The following is a 23,543-nucleotide window of genomic DNA, read 5'->3' as shown; positions in this document are numbered from 1 at the left end:
TCTTCCCGAATTATTTACAAAGAAGCGCACCAGACCAGAACAGAGTAGGACCAGGAGCAGAGCCGCCGGCAGAAGAGAAAAAAAAAAGGATAATCATTTTAGCTAAGGCCCGCCCTCAGCCTCAAATTGAGCCTATCAACTTGGACCAAGGCCCTTCTGTGGAATGGAATCGCACACGCCGAAGGTCCATCTACTGTTAGCTGTTTAGCCACCCGCAGTGCCGCCATCGATATTAATTAAAGACGGGTGTTTCTCGTGGGTTATTACCTAACATCGCCGCTTGGAGTATTGTCGCCGTTGAACTGGTATCCATTGAATAATCTAGTTGCGGCTCTCGGCACACCAGCAGTTTCTGAACTTGACTCGACTCTACGGACATAATTCATAATAAATCTGGATGTCGGTCCAACCCAATACCCAACTCAACCCAACCCAACCTAAACCATACCAGATCAGATCTACTACCTAACTAAACCAAAGTTGGTGTTGATCTTGGTAGAGAAAAAAGTCAACCTGGGTTGTTCCAGCCACACAAGACCTGTATTAGGTGCTTTAGCTTGCAAGACGTTTTATGTCTGGCATTCGCTTATCATCATTCGGCATACAAGTCACTCATTACGCCCGCCCTCTTTAACTACCTAATCTAAGACTCTGGGGAAACAAGATGCAGCTCATTCCTCTGTGAGTATTACAGGACAAACACGTCAGGCAGTTGCCTCTCAGTTCAATTCAGTTCAGCTCAGTCTCATCCCAGGTAGGTAAGTAATGATCCACATTTCTTCATCTGTTGTTGATTCCCCTCCGATCCAAAAAAAATAAAAAAATCAATTCATACATGCAACACTCGCAGACACATAAAATTACCCACCCATACACATGCAATCTCCACTCAACTATTCCCCATCTCATCTCAATTCTCCATCCTGGCCCCGAACTAAGAGGTACCTGGGCCCTTGTACCTAAGGGCCAGCCGCCACCAGCGCTAACCTCCAACCGCCACTAACGAGTACCTGGGTCAGCGGTACAGGGTGGAGATAACCCCCCAGGAACCTCTAATCCCAGTAAACCTCAGCACACACACACCCAAAACTGGGCTGCCACCCGCTCCGAGTTGGCGCCTTTTAACCTTCCTTGCCTTGACCCGAGCATCTGGATCAACAACATCAACTCTGCCTTACTACCTACATGAACTCTCAACTCGATCATTTCTCATCATCCTCCCATACATTCATTAACACGAAACTTGCAGCAGCCACACACGAAGCTTCACCTACAGCAACAGCCACAATCCCTGAAAGTCTCATCAACAAATCCCTTCTGTACGATCGTCCTTCTGCAGCTACCGACCCCCATCTCTCCTGTTGATCACACGCAAAGACCGCATATCCTCCACCCACGAACTATCAACCCCTCACACAAAAGACAAAACAACACAATAGGATATCCCTTTGGCTTTCCGCATTTCGCCCATCGTATCGTATCGCATCGTATCGTCTTTTGTCGAAAAGCAACGCATCGTTTCGAATTCTTTCTCAGTAATCAAAAACCAACCGCCAACCTCAGCTCTTCTCACACTCCATCCTACTCACACCATACCACCCTCCCGCACGCGCTGACGGCTGCCACCTTTGATTGAATTCAGACGACAAGCAAACAAACAGAGCTTCCACCTTAGCTTTTGTCTTTGTTTCTTTGAGCTCCACGAGTGTCATTCTGGTCCCTCCTCTTCTCTTCTACCCCTCAACCTGCCGACCATTCTGATTTGCTTCGTATGTAAGGCTTGAGCTCAAGCATAAACTCAAAATATTGCTTTGCAAGCGTTACACTTTCACATGCCACGAGCAGTGGTGACTATGCGATTACGCCCAGCTCGAAACACTTCGCTCCCCACCTTGATTATGGCTCGCCGTCGTGATTAATATCGACGGCTGCCTCCTTGTTAGTTCAACCTGCTGCCCAAATCCCTGAGTGCGCCTCCCGACATGCTCGGCCGGCTCTTGCACTTGGGCTCTGGCGGCCCCTCAGCCACGCCTAACCAGGCCACCACAAAGACGTCGAGGCCAGTATCCTCGCTTGAATCTGTTCAAGAGGATATTTTTACTCGAAACCTGCTTTTTCCAGACGCTCATGCCTTGTACCAACATCGCAATGATCAAGTGTTTCCTCTATCAACTACTCCTACCACCCCCGCCACCTCCACAGCAAATGCTTTCGACTATAGTGGTGATGTCGACTTGGATGTGCGCGATGTTCGCGTTATCATAATGCAGGACGCCCTAGGTCCTTCCAATGCCTCCCTACTTTTTGACAGCCACCCCGCTCCACCACTATCACCCACCGAGCGCGCCCCCCCGTCTCCGGAGCTCCGTCGATCATCAGTTTCGCAACGGAAAAGCAGTCTTGGCGGAATATCACGTCCCCTCGTTATTCAACCCGAAGGCTCCCAGCCATCCCCTCGACAAGGCGCTTTCGATCGTCGGGCTTCACTGCAAGGGCGCCGGGATAGCCAAGTAGAGTCAGACGGACAGAAAGCATCACGCGAGTATCGCGAGGAACTTGCGACCTTCTCCAGCTGCATCTTTGGAAACTCCGAACTGTCGTCCTACAAGGGAACATCGACTAAAGTCCATGTCGTACTAAGCGAGTCACGCCCTGCTGACCCATCCAGCAGCATCATTGGCGACGGTAGGAGCTCCATTGGACGTTCCAGTGCTCGCTCCAGTCGATTGTCTCAATCTTTCTCCTCACAAGCCTTCTCCCCTACAAACGCCGCAGCTCCTAACCATACTTCTACCCATCGCCCGACCGAGAAGAAGAAGGTTCTGATAACTCGCTTATTTCCCGTCAATCTCCCTATCGATGACACAGAAAGCAGCGTTTCGCCCTCGAATAACTGGTCAGACGAGAACTCCGGCTTCCCATTTCCTACGACAAGCGACGAGTCTGTACCCAAAAAGAAGAAGCCCCAGGTCAAGCAACGGCGAACTCCTATGTACGCTGTCGTCCTAGTTGTCCAACTGCCTGCCACAAACACCACCTCAAACCGCATGTCTACCGCCCAGTCCAAATCTGCACAGCGTGAATCAAGCTCCTACAATGAACAGGAGAACTTCTTTCCATCGTCTTTTAGCTCAGCCCGACCTTCAGGATGGACCATGGTAGGATCTGGAAACGGAGATGGGGCAGACTCAACCTACACAGCCGATATGGAAGACAGAATCGATTCGCTTACTCGGCACTGGGATATCATCATGAGGACGCTAACCCATCTTCAGTCTGTGGTTGCGACAATTCTCGCAACAATGCTCAGACAAGTTGATTTGGCTTCTCCCGGACCCGCTCCTGGACCGGTTGCGTCCTCAGCAACATCCGTCAAAGGTGGCCGAGCTGCATCATTCTCTGAGCAGCGACGACATGAAGTGCCCCGAATCAAACCTTCAAAGAGCACCACCAAGCTCGTTTATCTCTGGCCCAACTGTCTCGCTGATGACACAAATATTGCCGGAGAGGTCGACGCATCCAGACACAGAATTGTCATGGGATTGAGCGCAGCGAGAGTTGTGACTGGCCAAGGGCGTTGGGGAATTTGGCGTGACGAGGCACGCTGGACTTCTAAATGGGTTTCTGGAACGGACCAGCAGAACCAGTTCTTTTACAATCTCCTGACCGGCTTTCTGTCAACACACACAGACTGGCTACAGGCTCTCTGCCCTCCTTCCTACCGTAGAAGGCTCTATCTTCAGCAAAAGAACCGAAACGAAGAGGACTTGTCGTTACCAGCGCGAACAATCATCGTTTCTGATGACAAAATGGTTGCTCGACGCCTCATCTTCCTCCTATCTGCTTTCCTACCTGCCAATTCTCAGTTTCCCATGCCTCGCGCTCATCGACCCAGCACTTCGACCTCGGTTGGGACATATTCTAACTCGCCCCCTACTTTTGTTATCCCTGTTCTACGGGAAGAGTCCCTTCGCCGCAAGATCAATCGTCGCACAGGACTCCGTCGAGCTTCCCACTCGAGAACGACCAGCCAGAGCGCACGAGCTTCAGCTGTTCCTGCGCAGCTGGCTCATCTGACCATGGATCGGAACCATGAAAGGCGTGTTTCAGATGCAGCCTCAATTCGGCCCCCAAATTTCGCAATGTTTGGAAACGATATTGTTAGCAGGAAGAGCAGTGCAGCGACAACCACAACTATTATGCCTGAGACAACTATTCCGCATTTCTCGACAGTCCAACGAGTGGAGTCGCAAAGACGACCTCGCCCTAGTAGCAGTGGAAGTGTCGCTACTGACGACTTGAAGCGCTCTTTGAAACGAGGCGAAAGCACAGGTGCAATGAGCACTACCAGCACCGATTCTAGGAGTCAAAGTTCGCGTTGGGGAAGTGTCATCAGTGGCCTCTGGAGTACTCGACGCCGCGATTCGACCACATATAGCACGTACAGCGGATACGATCCCAAGTCTCCTGTGAAGGCCTCGTTCCACAGGACTGACAAGCTTTCTCAGATGGTTGAAGAGGCCACTCTCGTGGATGATGCAGATGTTCCCCCGACATCGACACGACCTGCTACCGATTCTCTAAGAGGAACTGGCACCCCAAGAGAATGCAAAGGCCATAGCCGAGAGCCCTCCATCCGCCCAGATAGGACACCCGATCCTACTGGTGCTTTCGAGTCGCCTGTCAAGACATCCATCAACGCTGATGATGGCATCATTGATGTAGACATTTCCTTTCCTGATTACATGACAACCTTCGAGTCTGCCATCAGCTCGCCCTCAAGCAGCGGGTACTTGTCTACCCCTGGTATTCAGAACGGACTCGAATCATTTGAACAAGCATCACGCTTGTGCATTGATGGAGACCTTCCTCTAAATGCTGCTGGTTGGCTCAACCGCTACCATCCCGACTTTGCTCTCCAGGCGATCCCCCCTCAGGAGGATCTCATTGAGCAGATCAAAGCATCTCTCCAAGCCGAGCCTACCCCACCTCCTGCATACCCAATATTGGGCGATCTCAACGAGCGATGGGTGGATATCAGCAGTGTCATGATCGCCGATACTACCAACAACTCCATCACTCGACTTCGATACCGTCGATTGGTCAAGCCACGAGCGCCTGCTGATCATCGACCGCTTACTGGCCCGCCAGGTCTTTCGGCCTCTTATGGCGGACTTTTGACCCCCTCAATCCTCCCCTATGAGACGCAGCTGGAAGAGGAATGGATTGAAGAGCCTGTTTTGTGTCCTGATGAGACCTTGACTGATGCCGTTGAAAGAGTCATTAGTTTGAGCCAGGACACCAGCAAGGATCATTCGCTGGCATCTTCTCAAACACACAGTGACACTCGCATGAGCACGGAGGTTGAGGAGCCTCTTTCTATCACAGCTCCCGCCACACCAGCTCTAGCCCCAGCACCCCTTGAGATCCCTCGTGTTCAGTGCAAGACAGTTGTTCTTTCTGCACTCGAAGACAGTATTCGCGAAGTCATTGATATTCGTGAAAAGCGACACTTGGAGACAAACCACCTTAGAAATGGTCGATCACCAAGCCCACTTCACGATGCCATTAGCATGTGGCTAGACAATCTCGATATTACCGACGGATGAGCCGATTGACGCTCTCCTGATTTCATGACTTTATGACTTTGCTTTTTCGTTTTTATCATCCGCATACAACATTTTGTCTGGCGGATCTGCGATCGTGATCGTCATCGGACTTTTCCTACCAAGACCTCCAAATGATACCCCATGTGTTATACTTGTTATGCACATGAACAACCACCCCTGGAAACGGTTCTGCCACGACAAGAGTGTAAAGGAACCCCTCTAATTTTTCTTTGCTTTTTTTGTCATTTATTTTGAAATAGACCTAGTGTGGTATTCATGGGTCGGTCTTACTTTTTTATTATTAGCGAGAAATTTTGCTTTTGATGTGCTTCCTGGCGAAGTTAACCATATTAGAGGTTGGCGTTTCGTGGAATGGAATGGGGATAGCGATAGCCTCGGAGTTTGGTGAACAATTATATGCTATTATTCCTACATCTGACGAATTTTCCCCTCTGACTTTAAACCCTTATGTTGCGACAGGCGACTGTGATCCTGCTTTTGAACCAACATGTGCTGCCAGATCGTAGAATCATTATTGTGAAGATAACAATAGTCAATTTGCTTTCTCACGGTGGGACGAAAGACCGCAGCATCTTGTCGTCACTTCTTAATAAGACAAAGACTTGCCAAAAACAATTGCATTCTTTTCTCTATATATTGACCCAACGCCATGCACCACTTCATCTGCAAAATCACTTTCTCCTGGCTGGCCGAGCGTTCTTGAGCCTCTTTTTCTCCTTCTCGATTCTCGCTTTGCGGATATCCTCTCTGCCCTTGAGTTCCTTCTTGCTGCCCATACCATCTCTGAAGCGTCCCACGCGCTTCTCTCTCGCCTCGTCGACACGCTTCTTGCGAACCTCGAAGTCGTCGCGGTACTTGTCTGCCTCCTTGGGTGCCTTCTCCTGCTTGTGCTTGTAGCGCACTCCCGAAGGGAGATTGGCAACATGGCTAGTAGAACCAGGACGCACTTGCTCGCCGACGTGAGGAAGCTTACCGAGGCGGTTGGCGCGCTTCCACTTATCGAAGCGGCCGCTTTGAAAGCTGGCTGCGATCTTGACACCACTTTCACCGCGAACCATCTTGGCACCCTTGGAGCCGTCGTCATCGTTCTCCCGAGAGACGTACTTCCTGGACTTCTTGTCCCAGCGCATCTTGGAGCGAGTTGGCTCGCCGAAGCTCTTGGCATTCTCATCGTTGGTGAGATCCATGGTCACGCCACGAGCAGCCTCCACAAAGTTAGAGGAATCCTGACCACCAGATGACACACCGTAACCGCGCTCCTCGGCAGCGTTGAATGTCCGGGGCGTATAGGACATGAAAACTTCCGAGTCGCGCCAGTCTGTTCGTCCTTTTTTAGAGTTTGTGTTGGTGACAGTGACTTCCAAACCATCATCCGACTCCTCATCAACATCCATCTCATCCACAACCTCCTCTTCCTCATCAGAACCGGCACCCGCCGCAGGGGCTGCTGGTATATCATCGTCAATTCCTTCGAAGTCGTCGTCTCCCTTTGCCTCGGTCTGTCTTCGTGGGGTGATTCTCTTTCTAAGTTGCTTCATTACTTCGGCAGCCTCGGTGGTACCCTTATCGCGGCGACCACCAATTTCAAAAATAGTTTCTTGAGGCCTGAAGCCACTGATTCTCGCCAACATATTAACGCGCGCTTGTTCAGCTCCATCGACATCTTCACCAAATAGCGGGTGAAGCTGTGTCCACCCCTGAGATCCGACCATGTCTTTAGAACGCTTTGCACTTTGGCTAGCAGCCGAATTTCTGGTTCTCAAGTAGAGCTTCTCGGCTTTGACAGCGACTCCACGTAGCGCATTAATATCTTCGCTTTCATGCAAGGACTTGTTGAACCACTCCACATGACCTTCAACAGCATCTCGTTTCAGGGCACCAACAACCACATCCTCCGAAAAGGATGGGTTCTTAGTCTCCTGGCCCACGACAAGCTTCTTGCCTAGGAACAGTTGAAGATCGATGAGATAGGGGGCATCAGTATCTCTCACAAGACTGTAACTCCAACCTCGTTGACCGGCACGGGCGGTACGACCAACTCTGTGCACAAAAACCTTTGGCTGAGGGGGAAAGTCAAAGTTGATGACATTGGCAAGAACCGGGATATCGATTCCACGTGCAGCAACATCAGTGACTACAAGAATGTTTGTCTTGCCCGTTCGGAAATCTTCGACTTGAATTCGTCTGGCAGTCTGATCGAGGGATCCGTAGACATAAGAGACCGCAAAGCCGGCGTAAATAAGCAAATTTGCGATGTACTCGACGTGATGCTTGGTAGCTGTGAAAATAATAGTAGAATGTTCTGTTGGCTTGCCGCCAGCACCATCAGCACCGCGCTTTCTCTTCTTCGATCCCTTCTCGGAGTCGTTGATCGCACCCGCAGGGGAGCCAACTGGCATCTTGACTACATCGTGAAGAATATGCAGCAAGGATCCCTCCTTTTCAGCACCCTTGACAGAGAAGAATGCACTCTCGAGATCAGGCGAAACCTTTTGCTCAGCGTCAAGTCGTACAAGACTAGGGTCTTGTAAACCGGCGCGAGCGAATTCGACTAAAGAGGCGGGTAGCGTGGCGGAAAAGAGTAAACTTTGTCTAGAAGGGGGGAGCGCATGAAGAATCTCAGTCAACTGCGCTGCGAAACCCATTTCGAAGAGACGATCGGCCTCATCGAAAACCACATATTTGATAGATGACAGGTCCAACGACATCTCAACCTTCAAATGAAGGAATCGACCGGGCGTTGCGATCACAATATCGGGGTTGGCGGCCATGTATCCGAATTGCTCCTCCAGGCTGTCACCACCAACCAATAGAACGCACTTCAAGTCGGTTCCTCGACTGAACTCCTTCACAACTTTCAAAGTCTGGATCGCAAGTTCTCGAGAGGGCGACATGATAAGCGCTCGAGTTCCGAACCTACCGCTGTGGGCGCGCAACTTTTCGATCATGGGAATGACGAAGGCGGCGGTTTTTCCTGAACCTGTCCTGGCCATACCCACTAAATCCTTTCTGTCGAGAATCAAAGGGATAGCTTTTCGTTGAATTGGAGTAGGAACCGAGAAACCCTTTCGTGTAATAGCTTTCAAGAGATTGCTGTTTAGACCTGTGATAAATTAGTATGGATTCTCGACTCCCACCATGACTTTCTTTACCCATTGCCTGGAAACCTCCACCCTTCTTGACTGTTCTTCCCTTCAGATTGGTGGCTTTTCGGAAAGAAGCCGCCTGCTGTAAGGCAATGAAGGCCTCATCGGTATCATCGTTGCCTGGCTCTGGGCCGTTCAAGAGACCGTCAAAGTCGAAGTCATCGCTGCCGTTCTTGCCAGTGGCGTTGTCGCCTTCGCCAGGGTAAAGAGATCCGAAGATATCAATCTCCCCTTCCGAGGGGGTTGGTGATGCGCCGCGTTGTGGCATTGTAACGCGCTCTTGGGAAGAATTATATGTAGAGTCGGAATAGTATAAAGAACAGTAGCTCTTTCCAATATTTTTTTCTGTTATCTTATCTCGCGGGGCAGCTAAGTGGGTCACTTTAGCGCCACCCGTTAACTCAACATACCATACCACATTGGATACTTGCCTACGCCTCCAGCTTCAACTTTGTTCTTTCATTATTTCCAACTTTGCGAAGTTCTCAAGCACGCTGATCAATCCAAAATGGCCAGCAAAGACTCAAAAGAAGACAAAGACGCGCTCGATGCGCTCGAGCTCGAAGCCAAGGAATTCGACAAGGTAAGCCTGCGATAAACCTGATGTATCATGACTCCTACTAACCTCATGTACAGGATGCTGAGATCGACCGTATCTTGAAAGCTTTTCGACTTGATGCGTACGTCAACAATTGAATTTGAATTTCGAGATTCTGATCTAACACTTTCAATAGCTACGCTGTTCTCGATCTCCAACCCGGTGTTCCAGACTCAGACATCAAGATCACATACCGCAAGAAGTCCCTACTTATCCATCCCGATAAGACAAAGAACCCACTAGCCCCGGATGCTTTCGATCGACTAAAGAAGGCCCAGACTGAGCTCATGGATGAGAAGCACCGCGAACGACTAGATGAGGCTATTGCAGATGCGCGCATGCTACTTATGCGTGAGAACAAATGGACTGTGGACAGTGAAGAGCTCAAGACAGAAGATTTCCGAAAGATGTGGCGCGCAAAAGCGCGAGATGTCCTGATTGACAACGAACACCGCCGACGCCGACAGATGAAGGCCCAACTCCAAGAGGAAGGCCGCGAGCAACGACGCACCGATGCCGAGTTGGAGGAGCGCAAGCGCAAGCGACAGCATGAACAAGATTGGGAATCTACCCGGGATGAGCGGATCAGCAGCTGGCGACAGTTTCAGAAAGGGCCGGGCGGCGATAAGAAAAAGAAGAAGAAGCTCAAACCTATCGGCTGATAGTCTGGGGAGATTCACGATGGAGTTTACTTTGATGACAGCACGAAAGGGACACGGCTACACTACACACATTGTTGCGCTGGTATGTGAGTTAATTGATAACGATGAACGGTTTGGACTCTAATCAAGTCAGACACCACAAAGATCTACTCCTCACTCAACATCGAAGCGGTCATTATCGACCAAGGTAGGTACCGTGAGCGTAATGCCCCATCGCCATCGTAGGATTGCATTCTATCTATATTCGTAGCATCGTTCATATCAATGTGTATGTACCGTATAGTGATTTTTAACTACAAAACTGATGAGGAGAGTGGCCTCGCTGGGGTTTCCTAGCCCCTTCTTTCTATACTACAGGATTAGTATACAACAGATCTGACGCTGTGGCAGATCGACGTGAGTAGTAGTTGGGCTATCGTAACCCTCCACCGACGCCATACAACAAATAATAACAACCTTTTGAACACCAACAAATGCGCTTCTTCCGTTCCTCTATGTTGATAATTCTCCCAAGCATATGATACAATTCATGAGCGAAATATCTTTTATTTCTTATCGTTGTCGTCAGGCTTCTTGGTAGAGCCGTCATTCTGACTTCCATCTTCATTCGGCTTTTGGTGAGCGGGGTGGTTGGTCAGAGTATGCCAGAGTGACTTGAGGAAGCCCTCATCTCTATGCGATTCAGGATCGTTTGAATCCCTTTGAAGGCGGTCAGCACATCAGTCGTCACAATTGTGCATGATATAACTCCTTACCTTGAAGAACCAACGCCCATCACCCGCTTGGCTGTCTTATCGCCCATCTCGTCCGCAAGCACCTCAACAATGGTTCGCTGGTTGGCGCTCAGGTATTTAGGCATAGTAACCCTGTACTCAACCTTGAGGTCACCGTTTCCACCACGTCGGGAACCGAGGCGCTTCATTCCCATGCCAGGTAGGGTGATCTTATCGCCGGTGTTGGTTCCGGTAGCAACCTTGACGTTGACTGTTCCATCCAGAGTCGGAATCTCGGCGTGTCCACCCAGCAAAGCAGTTGTGAGAGGGATATTGGCTGTATATAAGATATTGGAACCGTCTCGTCGGAACTTGGGATCCTTGGCGACGCGCACAAAGACATACAGGTCTCCGTTTTGGCTACGGGCATTGGGTTCAGCAGCCCGGCCAGTAGGGGCTGCATCACCAGCGCCGTCAACTCGGAGTCGCATGCCATCTTCGATACCTGCAGGAATGTCCACTGTGATCGTCTTCCTCTCCCTCACAACACCACTTCCTGAGCAAGGCTTACACTCGGATCCCTTGGGGATAACCGTGCCAGTGCCGTCGCAAGTGCCACAAGTGGACGCCATTTGAAAGCCGCCCTGCATATAATGTATCCGTGTACCAGATCCATCACAAGCGCTACATGCGCTCCTCGACGTACCAGCCTTCATACCATTGCCTTTACATGTGCCGCAGGTGCTGAGTGGTGTAATCGAGATGGTCTTGGTTGTGCCCTTCGCTGCCTCCATGAAACTAATAGTAGATTGGACTTCGATGTTTTCGCCGACCAGGATCTCCTGCTGGTAAGTTTGCTGTCGTGCTCGGCGGCCGAAGCCTTGCTGCCCGGTGAATGCTGAGAAAATGTCTTCGAAGTTGACCCCAGCTCCAAAACCTCCCTGACCACCGAAGCCGCCGAAACCACCTTGTCCGCCAAAACCACCAAAACCAGAAAACGGGTGTCCTCCGCCGAAACCGCCACCCCCCCCGGGGGCGCCTCCTCCACTCGGGTCAAAGCCAGCGGCGCCGAATTGGTCATACTGCTCGCGCTTTTTGGGGTCGGAAAGAATCTCGTAGGCGGACTGAATATCGGCGAACTTGTCCTTCGCTTGAGGGTCTTTATTTGTATCAGGATGGAACTTTTTCGCCAGGCCGTAATATGCCTTCTTAATATCGCTGGCGCTCGCGGCCTTGTCGACACCAAGAGCTTGGTAAGGATCCTTTTGCTGAACGGCATATGTAGCATGGAACAACTGAACGGCGTTAGAAAAAGCCGAGCTATTATATCAATTGATATTTCTAATCACTCACCCGCTTCGCAGAAGGAGACTGAGATGCCTTTCCAGGAGACGGTCGACGCTGAGAACCAACATGCCACGCCGCAGTATGAAGCTGGGCACCTTTCCTTAAGCATTGAATCTTCGGTGCATTTTGCGCCAGGACCCGTGTGGGACGGGCGGCCTTTGATATCAAACTAGGATTCATGTCGAACTGCAGCAATTCATCTGATTCTAAAAAATCATATAAAGAAGCGAACAATATTCAGAGGGAAAAGGAAAAAAGAGGGTAACCGGGAGGAGAGGGAACTGTCACAGACGAATAGCGGAATAGGTCGTGATTCTCTTTTTTTCGAGACCTATCTCGAACTTTTCCACGGTCGGACAAGCCTCAGGCATCCAGCTTCGTCATAAGGGCCGGCTTCGGGCTACGCTTTTTAGATGAATGCCTATTGGTCGAAGCTTATGACAACCTACCTGAAGGAAAAGCCGATGTAAAGCTAGTCGAAGATCTTCTAATAAATACGATCATGCGTGGGAAAAGCGTTGAGCGACTGTTTCTCGAGTCTTAAATTGTCTCGGTATTTCGTCTTATAACGTTGACGGTATTCAATCCCGGGTTCCAGCGCATCATGGAAGGACGTTGATCTCTAAGCACTTATGCCGAAACTACCCCGACTAGCCGAGGATTTTGAAACACATTTGAGATCCACGAAAAGCCGAAAACAATTCAGAGAATCGCAACTGGTTCAAACTGTGGTATACGTAAGACAAAGTTCCCGCATTAGCTCCAGTCTTTGTGGGTTGGGCTTGAAAACTTCCTTGCATGCTCGGCTTTCTCTAGAATACCTAGGCTGCTAGGAGCATTGTCATGGCTTGTCATGATAATGCTTCACGGGCGCACTACATGTTTTCCTAGGACAGTGAATCTTACTACTGTTAATTTCTTCAAATTGACAAAGAAGACCCAGTTACGGGCAATCCTGATCGAGTTCATGCGAGCTTGTGGTCCATGCGCATATCCACAAACATAATACAGAACTCAAACTTATCGCCCATTAGAGAAGAAAGTATAACCATGATATTCATGCTCTCTACCTGTAATAGTATAGGTAGTAGGTGGTATATACTCCGCGAGACTCTGCATACTATCAAAATAGCCTGCAAATGAAGTTAAAGAAACCCATTACCTGCCATGCCAGACGTGGTATCCCTATGATGTAATGTGAAACCGTGCAAGACCTTGAGTCCATCGCAATAACAGACATCCCTATGCGGCCAATGCAAACAAGCCTGTCTGCTCGTGTAGTCATATATAGTGTAGAAGTAAAAAAAATCGCAAGCTGTTCGAAGCAACTGATGCTGTAACGCTTCATTTCAACGCCCAAAACTCCATACCGATATGCCCATCCCTTGCGTAAAACTTAATTGCTCACTTATGAGCACCCACCCCTCATTTCATAAAGTTCGTATTCTTGCCGCCCACGTATGGTTTAGAGATACGATTGGGGTCGTGACGAATCTTGTAAATAAAGTCGACGATCACATCGTTCTCCTGGACGCCCATTCCATTAAAATGTTTGCGCACAGAGAGCGCAAGCTGGTCTTTGCTTTGTCGCCGGGCTTGTCGACGTCGGACCATGGTCGGAGAGTGTAAACCAACGCTGTTGGGCTGCGACAGGATCCATTGGCAGTATGGGTTGGAGAAAGAGGTTGGGGTATTCAGACGGTGCTCGCGACGGTAGGCATGGAGGACGTTTCGTTCGAAGGAAGCCCATTGTAGCTGTAATAGACTCGAAGTTAGCAGCTGTAGCAGAATGTTGGAGGCGAACGCGAATTGACATGGAAGAAGGGCGAATGGTTTAACAGGCGAACGAGACACTGAATTGAAGCAGGGCAAATGCTTTGGACAAGCTCTATGACCAGACATGCTATCATAACCGTGCCATGCCTCTGATCCATGGATTCTCGAGCCCTGTCAAATCATCTGCAACCCGGAGGGCGGGAGACCGGAAGAGCGATCGAAGATCATGGTAGGGAGGAGGGGGTTGACGAACGCTAGGAGGAACAGGCTCAGCAGGCGGCTGAGGAACAGCAGCAGCAGCATTCTGAACCTCTCGAAGATGAGAGTGGTTTTGTTGACTGGCGTTTCTGCGCATCTTTGTTGAAGAATGGCCGTTTCCACCTTTTTCTTTGGAATTGGGAGCGTCCGACTTGGAGTCGTCGTGATTGCGGGAGGATTTAGCGGGTGGCATGGTGGGCTGTGGAAAAGTGCGTCGATGTCGATAGTAGTAATCTGAGTCGTCGTAGAGAAGAAGGACGATGAAATCTAAAATTGAGATAGGTTACATAGTAGGATAAACAATGCCTGATTTGAGTGAGGAATTTGTGGGAGAGGAAATGAGGAAGGGGAGAGCTGGGTCAAGGTTGGCCGCTGTCGGTAGATCCAGAAAAATAATGGAATTTGGGTCACGCACCACTGCTCCTGTCAGACGGGACGGGGGACTGCGCTGCGCTTGCGCCTGCCGCACCTTCGACGTCACAGCCCCAGCTCTCCAAATTCAAGCGACCACAAAATGGAAGGATTTACTGACCGGGTAGGCAGGGGTGAAAGACCCTGAAAAACGAACTCACCCAGCCATTCATTCATTACCTTGGAGGGTGAAATGGATCACTTTTTGCAAAGTTACCTTAGTACTAATATATGTCTTACCGTCCTTCAATTTTATTTTTTCAAAGCTCCTACCTATATTAAATAGACATCGCAAAAATCATTACACAAGAGAAGATAGTATTTATTCTGGAAGGTTTCCATTAAGTCAAGACAGGTACTTAATTTACTTTGGAGAAGCAGGGGACAGACGGGACACAAAGCCCGAGGGTCCGGCCCGGTGGGTGGCTCAAACGTCCATGTCGGGCTGCCCGTACCCTTTCAATTTAGTGAATGTTACAAAGTTTATAGCGAACGAAGCATGCTCTTCTCCTGACGCCTCACTAACGTCGATCGTCTCGTTTCCGGTCGGCGAGACGTAGTCTAGGGAGCAACTACCTAGATATGTTCTCTATGGCCAGCCACTGAAAAAAGAATTCCATGTCAATTCTGGCCGGACCTGACTAGGACAGGCACCAAATGCTGAGCTTTGTGTAAGACCTAGGTACTGAGCAGCCAAGAAACCATTTGCGTTCATAATGGCAAGAGACAGGCTCCGATATTCGGCATATCACTTTATTCTAGGTACCTTATAACCTTGGCACTTTTGGCCTCCACGTGCCTCTATTCACTAGCAGCATGCCGTGCTTCACCTCCATTTGCTGCCCCATAATCAACGGTGCCCCTCAGTAATAATGTTCCGATCATAGGTATGGGTTAGTGGTACAAAAGACAAGCGAGGTCGCTTGAATGGAAAAATTCTTTTCTATTTTGATTGACTGAAATAACTTGGTAGGGACCCCCTCATCAGTGGCCACCTATCATCCGACTCTCGTTATTCGCAAACCCTACGTCTCTCCAACCATCGATCAATTAAGCAGTGTTACATACTACGTTAGCATTGGCTTTCAGTGGCCCCAAAATCTGTCATGAGATCTCTCCGGATGAATGTCTAATGTGGTGGGACCTGTCTTCTGCCAACTAAAGACCCCCACGTTACCAATCAAGTTTAACTGCCGTCTTGGTGTGAGTCGATCAGATCAAACAGTCAATCGCTCGTAAAGCGCGGCATCATCTTTATTATTAGACTCTTGAATCGTCTTGGAACGAGATCTCGAGATCCCATCCCCACTTGCGATCCGCCAGCTTGGGACGAAACACGCAGTCACATCTAATCATGTGCACTTGGTCTGCCAAGTAAGGCGATTGACAGACACATCGGAAGTCGGAGATTTTGTTGGGTTTTGATTGATTTGCTGTCTACCACAATTGTGCATATTCTATTCGTCTCGGCGGAGTCTTTGATCATGAAATATAGGACAGGGTTTTTTTTTACTACTTCTCCCCTCGATAGAGAACTAGTCAGGTCAGTCAAGTTAAGAATTTATCGACGGTAGGGAGCGATTTTGAGTGCCATGGAGCTCGAACGTAAAAGCTTGGCAGATTAATATGTGCTACCATGTCGTGCATCGGAATCATGGTCACACCGTATGACAACATGAGCAATCCCTCTGGTCGAAATACTCTAATCAGCCGGTGCAGTTTAAAGACACCATGTACACATTTAACAACCACGCTGCTGGCAGATACTATGTAGCTTGTTTTCATGCAGGATCCATTCATCTGGAGGGATGTTCCCCGGACTCTGCTATCCCAGTCTACAAGTCGAGTTCTCCTATCTACAGTACTCCGCAATCTATTACGTGGATGTTGAGATTTCCATGAGTGAATAGAACTCGACATCTGCATGAAAGGCGACCAATAGAGAGTATTCCTGATAAGGGTTCAACTACACGCTGGAGTTTGGACAAATCAGGACACTCGAATTAGGATGAACCTGCATACCCGAAGGAAATAGTTGCAGGTGGAGGAGATGCGAGCCAATGTCATTCCCAGTCATATGTATCAGCCGCTGTGGAGAAGGGAAACCCGGGGGCCTGATCAGCCGGCATGTTAGCGCTGAGACAGTTGACAAGTCTCGAAGCTGCCCTGTTTTGTCTATTATTTTGTGTCTGTCTGAGCCTCTGAGGAGCGAGCAGCACTAGCAGTATTGTTTAGTGTCATCATTTTGCTGAGAACGCCATCTTGTCATACATTTCCGCATTGCAGAAATAGAGCAATGTGTTTCTTCCTAACAGCACAATCCTGGCCCAAGCAGGTGCCCAGAACCAGCTTTTTGATTTTGTGGTGGTACGGCTCCATATGAGTTGGAGAGAACAACAGCCTCGTTCAACTACGGTCAGTAAGTGCCAAGTGTTGTAGTGTGCCAATCTAACATCCGTTTAGTATTTCTAGCAAGTGACGAGTTTGGCCTCGAATTGCAAGATATCGGTTAAAAACTCAGATAGTTGCTGCAACGTAGTTATTAGATGTGCAGATTTATCATGTCAGATGAAGCCTATTTAATTCCTCGAAGATAAAGTCGAGAATAAAAAGAAAAAAAGAAATAACCATGCTGGACAGTAAGACGGTAAATCGTTGCCAATTACAGTAGTCGAATCGTGCTGCAGATCAATGATCGCCAACCATGTAAGACTGGAGAAAGACAAAGAAATATGAGTAAAACTGCTATATAAGTGTTTTCGTAGATAGTCTTTGACTTGATTTCAAAGAGTTACGTACTGCAACCTTGAATACTTATGATAAGCGTCTGATGGTGTAGGTAGAATCGAGCTGACGAGCATGGTTTGTAAAGCTTGAAGCGGCCCGCTGGCTGGCAAGTAGACGCAAGGACTACTTACTAAGGTATCCAGGTATAATAAAGGTAGTTTTGAATGGTCCGTGGGGTTTCGGTTCCCTTCTTGGCTCGGGGAGAGTGGTCCGAGATTGATCGCGATATGTCGTCGATTGTAAGCGACTACCTACCTACCTCTATTGTATGCAGTATGCACGAAAGAGAAAGCACAGACTGCGCTTTTTTTGTCCAATACTAAGAAAATTGATCAAGACAGCATGGTTGGTGTCTGACCCAGTACCAAGTGCTTATAGCGTAGCAATGTCTCGGAAAATCTTTCAAACAAGGCCACGAATATGGTTTGGCTGATGCTTTATGGCGAACGTGATAACTTTTAGTGAACTTGAAGGCGTTTACTTAAATACAGCTGCAGTCTTAAGGTAGAAAGAAAAGCCAGGGATGTCCGGTTGCTTTGGGTAGACAAAAAAAAATGTGAGAACAGACGTTATCACATCCAAAGCACAACATCCCTGTGCAGCCCATCCTTCTTGGAGCCAGGGTCTTTTCATCCTAAAGTTGTGAAACCTGGTCGACTCTGGAATGTCGAGTTTGCCATGTATCCATCATATAAGTATGAATGATCTAGGTGAGTTAATGAACGACGTATCCTCGTCTAGGTACTGTCTATCTCTTTAACGAGATAGAATATAATGATTTTATGTGTAGTAAACAAAACTGACATCAAAAGAATGAAATGAATAGGATTCGAAATGAGGCTGCGCTAAATGGATTGTGCAGGGATATGAGCAGTAGTGTGCGTGGAGAAGAAGCAAGCGGACGCTTTACCGAGAAGGCAAAAGGCATGGTACGAAAAGGGTTCAGGCTCCATTGGCATCCATGATGATATTGGCGGCTTGCACTCGACCCTTTTACCCCATCCATTTCGTTAAAGTCCATTCAAGTCCCCCCACTCTCTCCCCCAGGTCGTTTACTTCAGTTCAAGTTCAGTTCAGTTCACTCCAGCCCATCCCACGCCGCGAAGCCTTTTTATGGCCTATTGTTTACGTTACAACATAACTTATGCTATTTTGCCTTCTTTTTACGGCCGATAGCCTTGGAGTTGCTTCTTATTATACGCGCCTGATTTGTCGTTCCATTCAGTATTGTCTCATATATGCCTATTCCTGATTACCTACCTACAGACAAATCTCAGCCCCCTCAATCCAACATTAGAAAAGAAACGTCACGCTCTCGAATGTACCTAGGTAATCTTATTAGCTGGTCTTTGTTTCTCTTTCTTCGCTGCTCTTCATCGGCTTCCAACATCCTTCTGTCACACTTGTGTTGCAATCTGCTACACGTCTGTGTATAATAAATCGATCCTCCAGGTAGGTAGCAATGATATTTTCTTCATTCTTCTACATCTACTATTTAGATCCCTATCCTTTTTTTTCTTTCTCTTCACGTTCGATCTGCCCTTCACCAACGCCACTCAGACTGGACTGCAGGGACCGCATTTTGGCACCTATACCTGTCGCTCTTCTTCTTTACCTCACCAGAAGAGCCAGAAAATCACCAGATTACCGTGGATTATTGGATGATAGCGGCCAAATATGATCTCGTCTTTTCTTGTCACTATCTATCACTCGTCAGATTCCATATCCAATATTGGGGCCGGCCTTGGTTCCTGCTGCCCAAATCGCCCGACCTTGTCTGCTACACAACAATGGATTGATTTGGTTATACCTCTTGGAACCAAGCTTCCAAGGGTGATCTCGTTACAAACATCAGTCAAAGCGTCCCGTTCTTTTACCGAATGGTTAGGCGAGTCGTAGATAATCGACAATTTCACATCGGCCTTATTGAACAAACTGGCAGGCCTACTCGAATAGACTGTGCCTGTACCCACCCCCACGAAAGCCTCACCTCCCCCAGCACCGCAACGGTATCTCGCTCTCGGTGGCAGCCGCTCTCAAATCTCGCATTCCCCTTCTCTATAGCTGAAGAAGGGACGTTACAAAACGGATCAGCAATGCGACAACTCACAACCTCGTTCATTTTGGCTTCTCTCTCCAGTCATGTCATGGTCCCACATCCCGTCCTCCCCAAGCTGGCCCGTGGTTCCTCGATCCACCTACCCTCATTTTAGCCGCAGAAACACGCGACACTTATTGTCCTTCGCTGCTAACATTGCGGAACTAGTCCGACCTCATCGATTCTAATAAAGTCATCATCAAAGTCTGACGTCGAGCTTTAATCAGGCAAATACCGACGTTCCGTTCTGTTACACTACGATTTTTATTGGCCGTTGTCAGCCCGTCGCCGTCGAATCGAGACATGCGTTACCTGCAGCATCATATCGATTTATAGGGGTCTTTGGCAAAGCAATTAACCTACACGATTTATTTCCGCCCAGTCCCACTCACGCGGCCCCCCGGTCATAACCAAGTCAACCCCGCTATTAAACCCAGCTGCAACGGCACGCTTTGCGACAGCGCAGCGCAACGCAGCAATTACCAAAACTACATAGTACAGTACGCGCCCTGGCCTACCAACACCCGGCTGCTGGCTATCTATTGCCTGCCAGTTCATTTATACACCGGCTTGACACCCCAGAGTTCTTCTCTTATTATATCCAAGTGTTCCGCACTCAACAACCTCTTCTAAGCGGGTCATGGCATCTGTTATAACGAACCAAGCGAAACCAACTTTACCCATTTCTCCGGTAAGCTCCGGCGCAATGGGACCTCAAAATATATCGCCTCGCGACACTTCAGATCCCTCAGCGCGTGGTCGGCGAAGAAGCCGCTCACCCGAAAATGACGGTCCTGAACAAGATGCAAGAGGCGAAGGAAACCAAGACGGTCCAAATGGCGCATCCTCCAACTCGGACGGTCCGGGCCCTGCCAGAAAACGAAGACGCAGTCGAAAGGGTTTGGATAAGAGGTTTGAGTGCAGTGCTGAAGGTTGTGGAAAGAGCTATTCGAGAGCCGAACATTTGTATGACTTGACATTGTGCAACTCAACGACACATATGCTGACATGCAACACAGATATCGACATCAACTCAACCACAACTCCAAGCAAACTTACCACTGCACTTTTCCTAACTGCACACGGACATTCGTTAGAGGTGATCTTCTCAAAAGGCATATGGACCGACATGCGGCAAAGGGATCACAACTTAATCAACGAGACAGCATGGCCGGGCACATGGCGCCAGCTATCGCTCCTGGCCAACCACCCAACTTCAGCCGAAACAACTCTATGGATTACGGAAAGTCCCAGCCAACGAATATGTCTTATCAAACGTCGCAAATCCCAACACCCAGTCCCTACTCGCCCATGGGTAATGCTCCAGCAGGGATGTACCACAACGGGCATTTGCCTAATGGCATGGAAAACTACATGTCGCCAACTCAAGGCTACGATAATCGCACTCCCCAGCTTAGCCAACCTCAATCGCCTGCAATGACACAAAGACCTTCAATATCTGCCGGAAATTCACAGTACAACGTGATATCCCCCATTGCTAACCAACATGGTTTCCCAAACCAACAAAACGTGGCACAGAACTCATTCGTCAGCCAGCAGAACGTTATGCCTATGAACTTGCCTCCTGCCCAGTACTCTAGTGGACAGGATTCTACCGTTGTTACTTCGGCTGAGTACTCGGAGCCAGGCACCACGCAAGCCAGCGAGATGATGATGCTTGATCAGATGGCCATGCCTGCGACTGTCCCTGTCTTCGGAGAAGGTGGTGATCTGAACAAGTCCCCTTACGTTGGAATGCCTGAGGATTTTATGGCTTATCTTTTCAATTCCCCAAGCCAGGCCATGACTCCGGTTATGGGTCCAAACTACACCAAGTCAGTAGCTCCCCAAAATGCGTGAGTGACTGCACTAACCCTCAGATGTAGTTATGCGGAACTTCAAGGCAATCAGTTCAATATATCTCTTTTGGGCACTGACAGCAATTCACTGGGATATTTTCCAAGTGCTCCCCAGCAGGTCATGGCTGTCAACAATCTTCTCGATCAGCAAGTTCCCGAAGCCACAATATCTGAGGAGAAAAGCCAAGAATTGTTTGACTTCATCAAAGAACGCTTCCATGATAACAAGCATGCCCCACCTGACCGCCAATGGGCCGACCTACTGGAGGGCGATCGCTCGAATGGCGATCACATGCTAAGCAAGAGGATGATGCAGGCTTATATTGGCTCGTACTGGTATCATTTCAGTGACCAGATGCCCATACTTCATAAGCCTACGTTCTCGCCTGACAAAACTCCGAACCTCTTATTGCTTGCTATGATGGCTATTGGAGGTGCTTGTCTAGATCGGACACATGGACACAAAGTGACAAGAGCAAGTGCCCAGTTGTCCAACTTTCTTGCGTGGCATCTCCGTTGGGATATCTTCATGGATGTCAACTTCCGACCGCCTGCCAAACTATGGATCTTCCAATCCCTGATACTGCTTGAACTTTATGAGAAGATGTTTGCTACAAGAGAACTCCACGAACGGGCCCATATCCACCACGCCACCACAATCACCTTAATGCGAAGAGGACGGTCCCTGATCGGCAAATCTGCATTGGATTCTCCACCAAACCCTCGCGATGGATCCAACGGTTCTCGACAGTCCTCCACCTCCAGCACCACTGGAACGGCCGATAAGTGGTGGGAACATTGGGTCACCAACGAAGCGACCAGACGTGCGGCGTTCGCTGCATTCATTGTTGATTCAATTCATGCCACCATGTTTGGCCATTCAGCGGTCATGGTCGCTCATGAAATGCGACTCCCTCTCCCATGCGATGAATCCATGTGGAGAGCTGGAAGCAGCTCCGAAGTCTGGAGGATTGATTCAAACTTATTGTCGAACGGTATCAAGCCAACCTCGTTTTTGGAGGGTCTGAAGCGAACACTGAGTGGCCAAGATGTCCACACAACTTCATTCGGCAGAACGGTCCTCATGACAGGTCTCTTGAGTGTATCATGGCACATGCACCAGCGGGATCTCCAGGTCAACGTCCTTGGTGGTGGCATTATCCAAGCTTTGGGTGGCCGTGACCGATGGCGAGCTACTCTCACACGAGCATACGACACTTGGAAAGCAGATTTCGATAAGCATTTGGAGCGAAACGAAGCGGCTGATCCTTACCAGGACGACGCTACTAAGAGGCAAGAGTTCAATGTCGTGTTTGAAAGCCGGACAGTTTTACATCATTTGGCTCACATGGCTATGCACGCCGATATTGTTGACTGTCAAATGTTCGCTCGAGCAAAGCGTCTCCTTGGTCGAACTATCGGGCCTCAAGAGTTCAATAGTGCCCAAAGGCGGATCAAAGACCACTGGGCCCATTCGGCAAGGGCTAGAGATGCTGCTTTTTATGCAATCAAGTTTCTTTGCTCCGTTCTGGCTCCTGATCAGGTGTCCCCGGCGCACGCTGGCGGTTATCATCTTGATGAGCCATACGACGCCCGCGACGATGTTCTATTGAACCGGCCTTGGGTCATGTACTTTGCTGCTCTGGTCGTCTGGAGTTATGGCTTCGCACTGGAAGGTCCCTGTCCGAGTATTCCACTGCCGACCAACAAACAGGAGAAGCTTCAGCACATGAGAAACTATTTTATCAAGTTTGGCACGATTGAGAATCCGGCCGATTTGCAGAACAGAACAGGGTTTAACTCGAACACAGCTCTTCTAATGGTTCTCAAAGATACTTTCGAGACAACACGTTGGGAACTCCTCCACGAAGCTGCTACGTTGTTAAACAATTGCATTGTTTTAAATCAGGGCGGGACGATCGCCTGAGTGTAAGAAGACATTACTTTGCGGAAAGGTACAGCCTGGTGACTTCAGACATAAAGAGTATAAATGGATAGGGACGGCGCGCATGGAACAGTTTAAAATCGCACGAGACATGACGGACGGAATAGGGTGGTTTGTTTAGATAGAGTTTCATATGTCGGGCTGTCTTTTGCTTCAGTATACCCCTAGTGTTATTTTGCAGAATGTAATGGTTTTTTTCGAGCGAATATTTCAACAAACAATGAACTTCTTCTGTCCAACGTCAGCAAACAGAAAAAGAGGCGAAGTGGTATGGCGAATGCTATTTATACATACTTAAACACAACACACATGA

General features: G+C 48.9%; 6 protein-coding genes across 6 annotated transcripts; 3 read left to right on the top strand and 3 right to left on the bottom strand.

Annotated features, from left to right (window-relative positions):
* The first annotated feature begins 1,673 nt into the window (after positions 1-1,673).
* Positions 1,674-5,759, top strand: EDB82DRAFT_257779 (folliculin-interacting protein N-terminus-domain-containing protein). The gene has a single exon (XM_025728256.2). It carries the CDS (start codon positions 1,983-1,985, stop codon positions 5,607-5,609), a length of 3,627 nt encoding a protein of 1,208 aa, XP_025582641.1. The 5' UTR covers positions 1,674-1,982; the 3' UTR covers positions 5,610-5,759.
* A 315-nt stretch (positions 5,760-6,074) lies between these two features.
* EDB82DRAFT_465165 (ATP-dependent RNA helicase DBP10) lies at positions 6,075-9,088 on the bottom strand. Its single transcript, XM_025728254.2, has 2 exons — positions 8,783-9,088; positions 6,075-8,733 (listed from the first exon to the last, which is right to left on the bottom strand). Exons 1-2 carry the CDS (start codon positions 9,042-9,044, stop codon positions 6,302-6,304), a joined length of 2,694 nt encoding a protein of 897 aa, XP_025582640.1. The 5' UTR covers positions 9,045-9,088; the 3' UTR covers positions 6,075-6,301.
* A 196-nt stretch (positions 9,089-9,284) lies between these two features.
* On the top strand, positions 9,285-10,036 carry EDB82DRAFT_527594 (uncharacterized protein; the record flags this gene model as incomplete). Its single annotated transcript, XM_025728253.1, has 3 exons — positions 9,285-9,359; positions 9,413-9,456; positions 9,511-10,036. The coding sequence occupies 3 exons, from the start codon at positions 9,285-9,287 to the stop codon at positions 10,034-10,036; spliced, it is 645 nt and encodes a 214-aa protein (XP_025582639.1).
* A 272-nt stretch (positions 10,037-10,308) lies between these two features.
* Positions 10,309-12,502, bottom strand: EDB82DRAFT_257724 (uncharacterized protein). The gene is made up of 3 exons (XM_025728251.2): positions 12,103-12,502; positions 10,792-12,044; positions 10,309-10,735 (listed from the first exon to the last, which is right to left on the bottom strand). The coding sequence occupies exons 1-3, from the start codon at positions 12,274-12,276 to the stop codon at positions 10,582-10,584; spliced, it is 1,581 nt and encodes a 526-aa protein (XP_025582637.2). The 5' UTR covers positions 12,277-12,502; the 3' UTR covers positions 10,309-10,581.
* Positions 12,503-13,225: 723 nt separating this feature from the next.
* On the bottom strand, positions 13,226-14,515 carry EDB82DRAFT_257700 (uncharacterized protein). Its single transcript, XM_025728250.2, has 2 exons — positions 14,126-14,515; positions 13,226-13,851 (listed from the first exon to the last, which is right to left on the bottom strand). Exons 1-2 carry the CDS (start codon positions 14,321-14,323, stop codon positions 13,522-13,524), a joined length of 528 nt encoding a protein of 175 aa, XP_025582636.2. The 5' UTR covers positions 14,324-14,515; the 3' UTR covers positions 13,226-13,521.
* A 5,617-nt stretch (positions 14,516-20,132) lies between these two features.
* Positions 20,133-23,212, top strand: EDB82DRAFT_547178 (fungal-specific transcription factor domain-containing protein; the record flags this gene model as incomplete). The annotated part of the gene is made up of 3 exons (XM_065609485.1): positions 20,133-20,392; positions 20,446-21,261; positions 21,313-23,212. The coding sequence occupies 3 exons, from the start codon at positions 20,133-20,135 to the stop codon at positions 23,210-23,212; spliced, it is 2,976 nt and encodes a 991-aa protein (XP_065464121.1).
* Positions 23,213-23,543: the final 331 nt, after the last annotated feature.

This window comes from Fusarium venenatum (assembly GCF_020744135.1).
Source record: "Fusarium venenatum strain MPI-CAGE-CH-0201 chromosome Unknown EDB82scaffold_3, whole genome shotgun sequence".
In the NCBI taxonomy this organism is placed as follows: Eukaryota; Fungi; Ascomycota; class Sordariomycetes; order Hypocreales; family Nectriaceae; genus Fusarium; species Fusarium venenatum.
The sequence above is the reverse complement of the archived record's forward strand: the minus strand, read 5'-3'. Positions and strand labels throughout refer to the sequence as shown.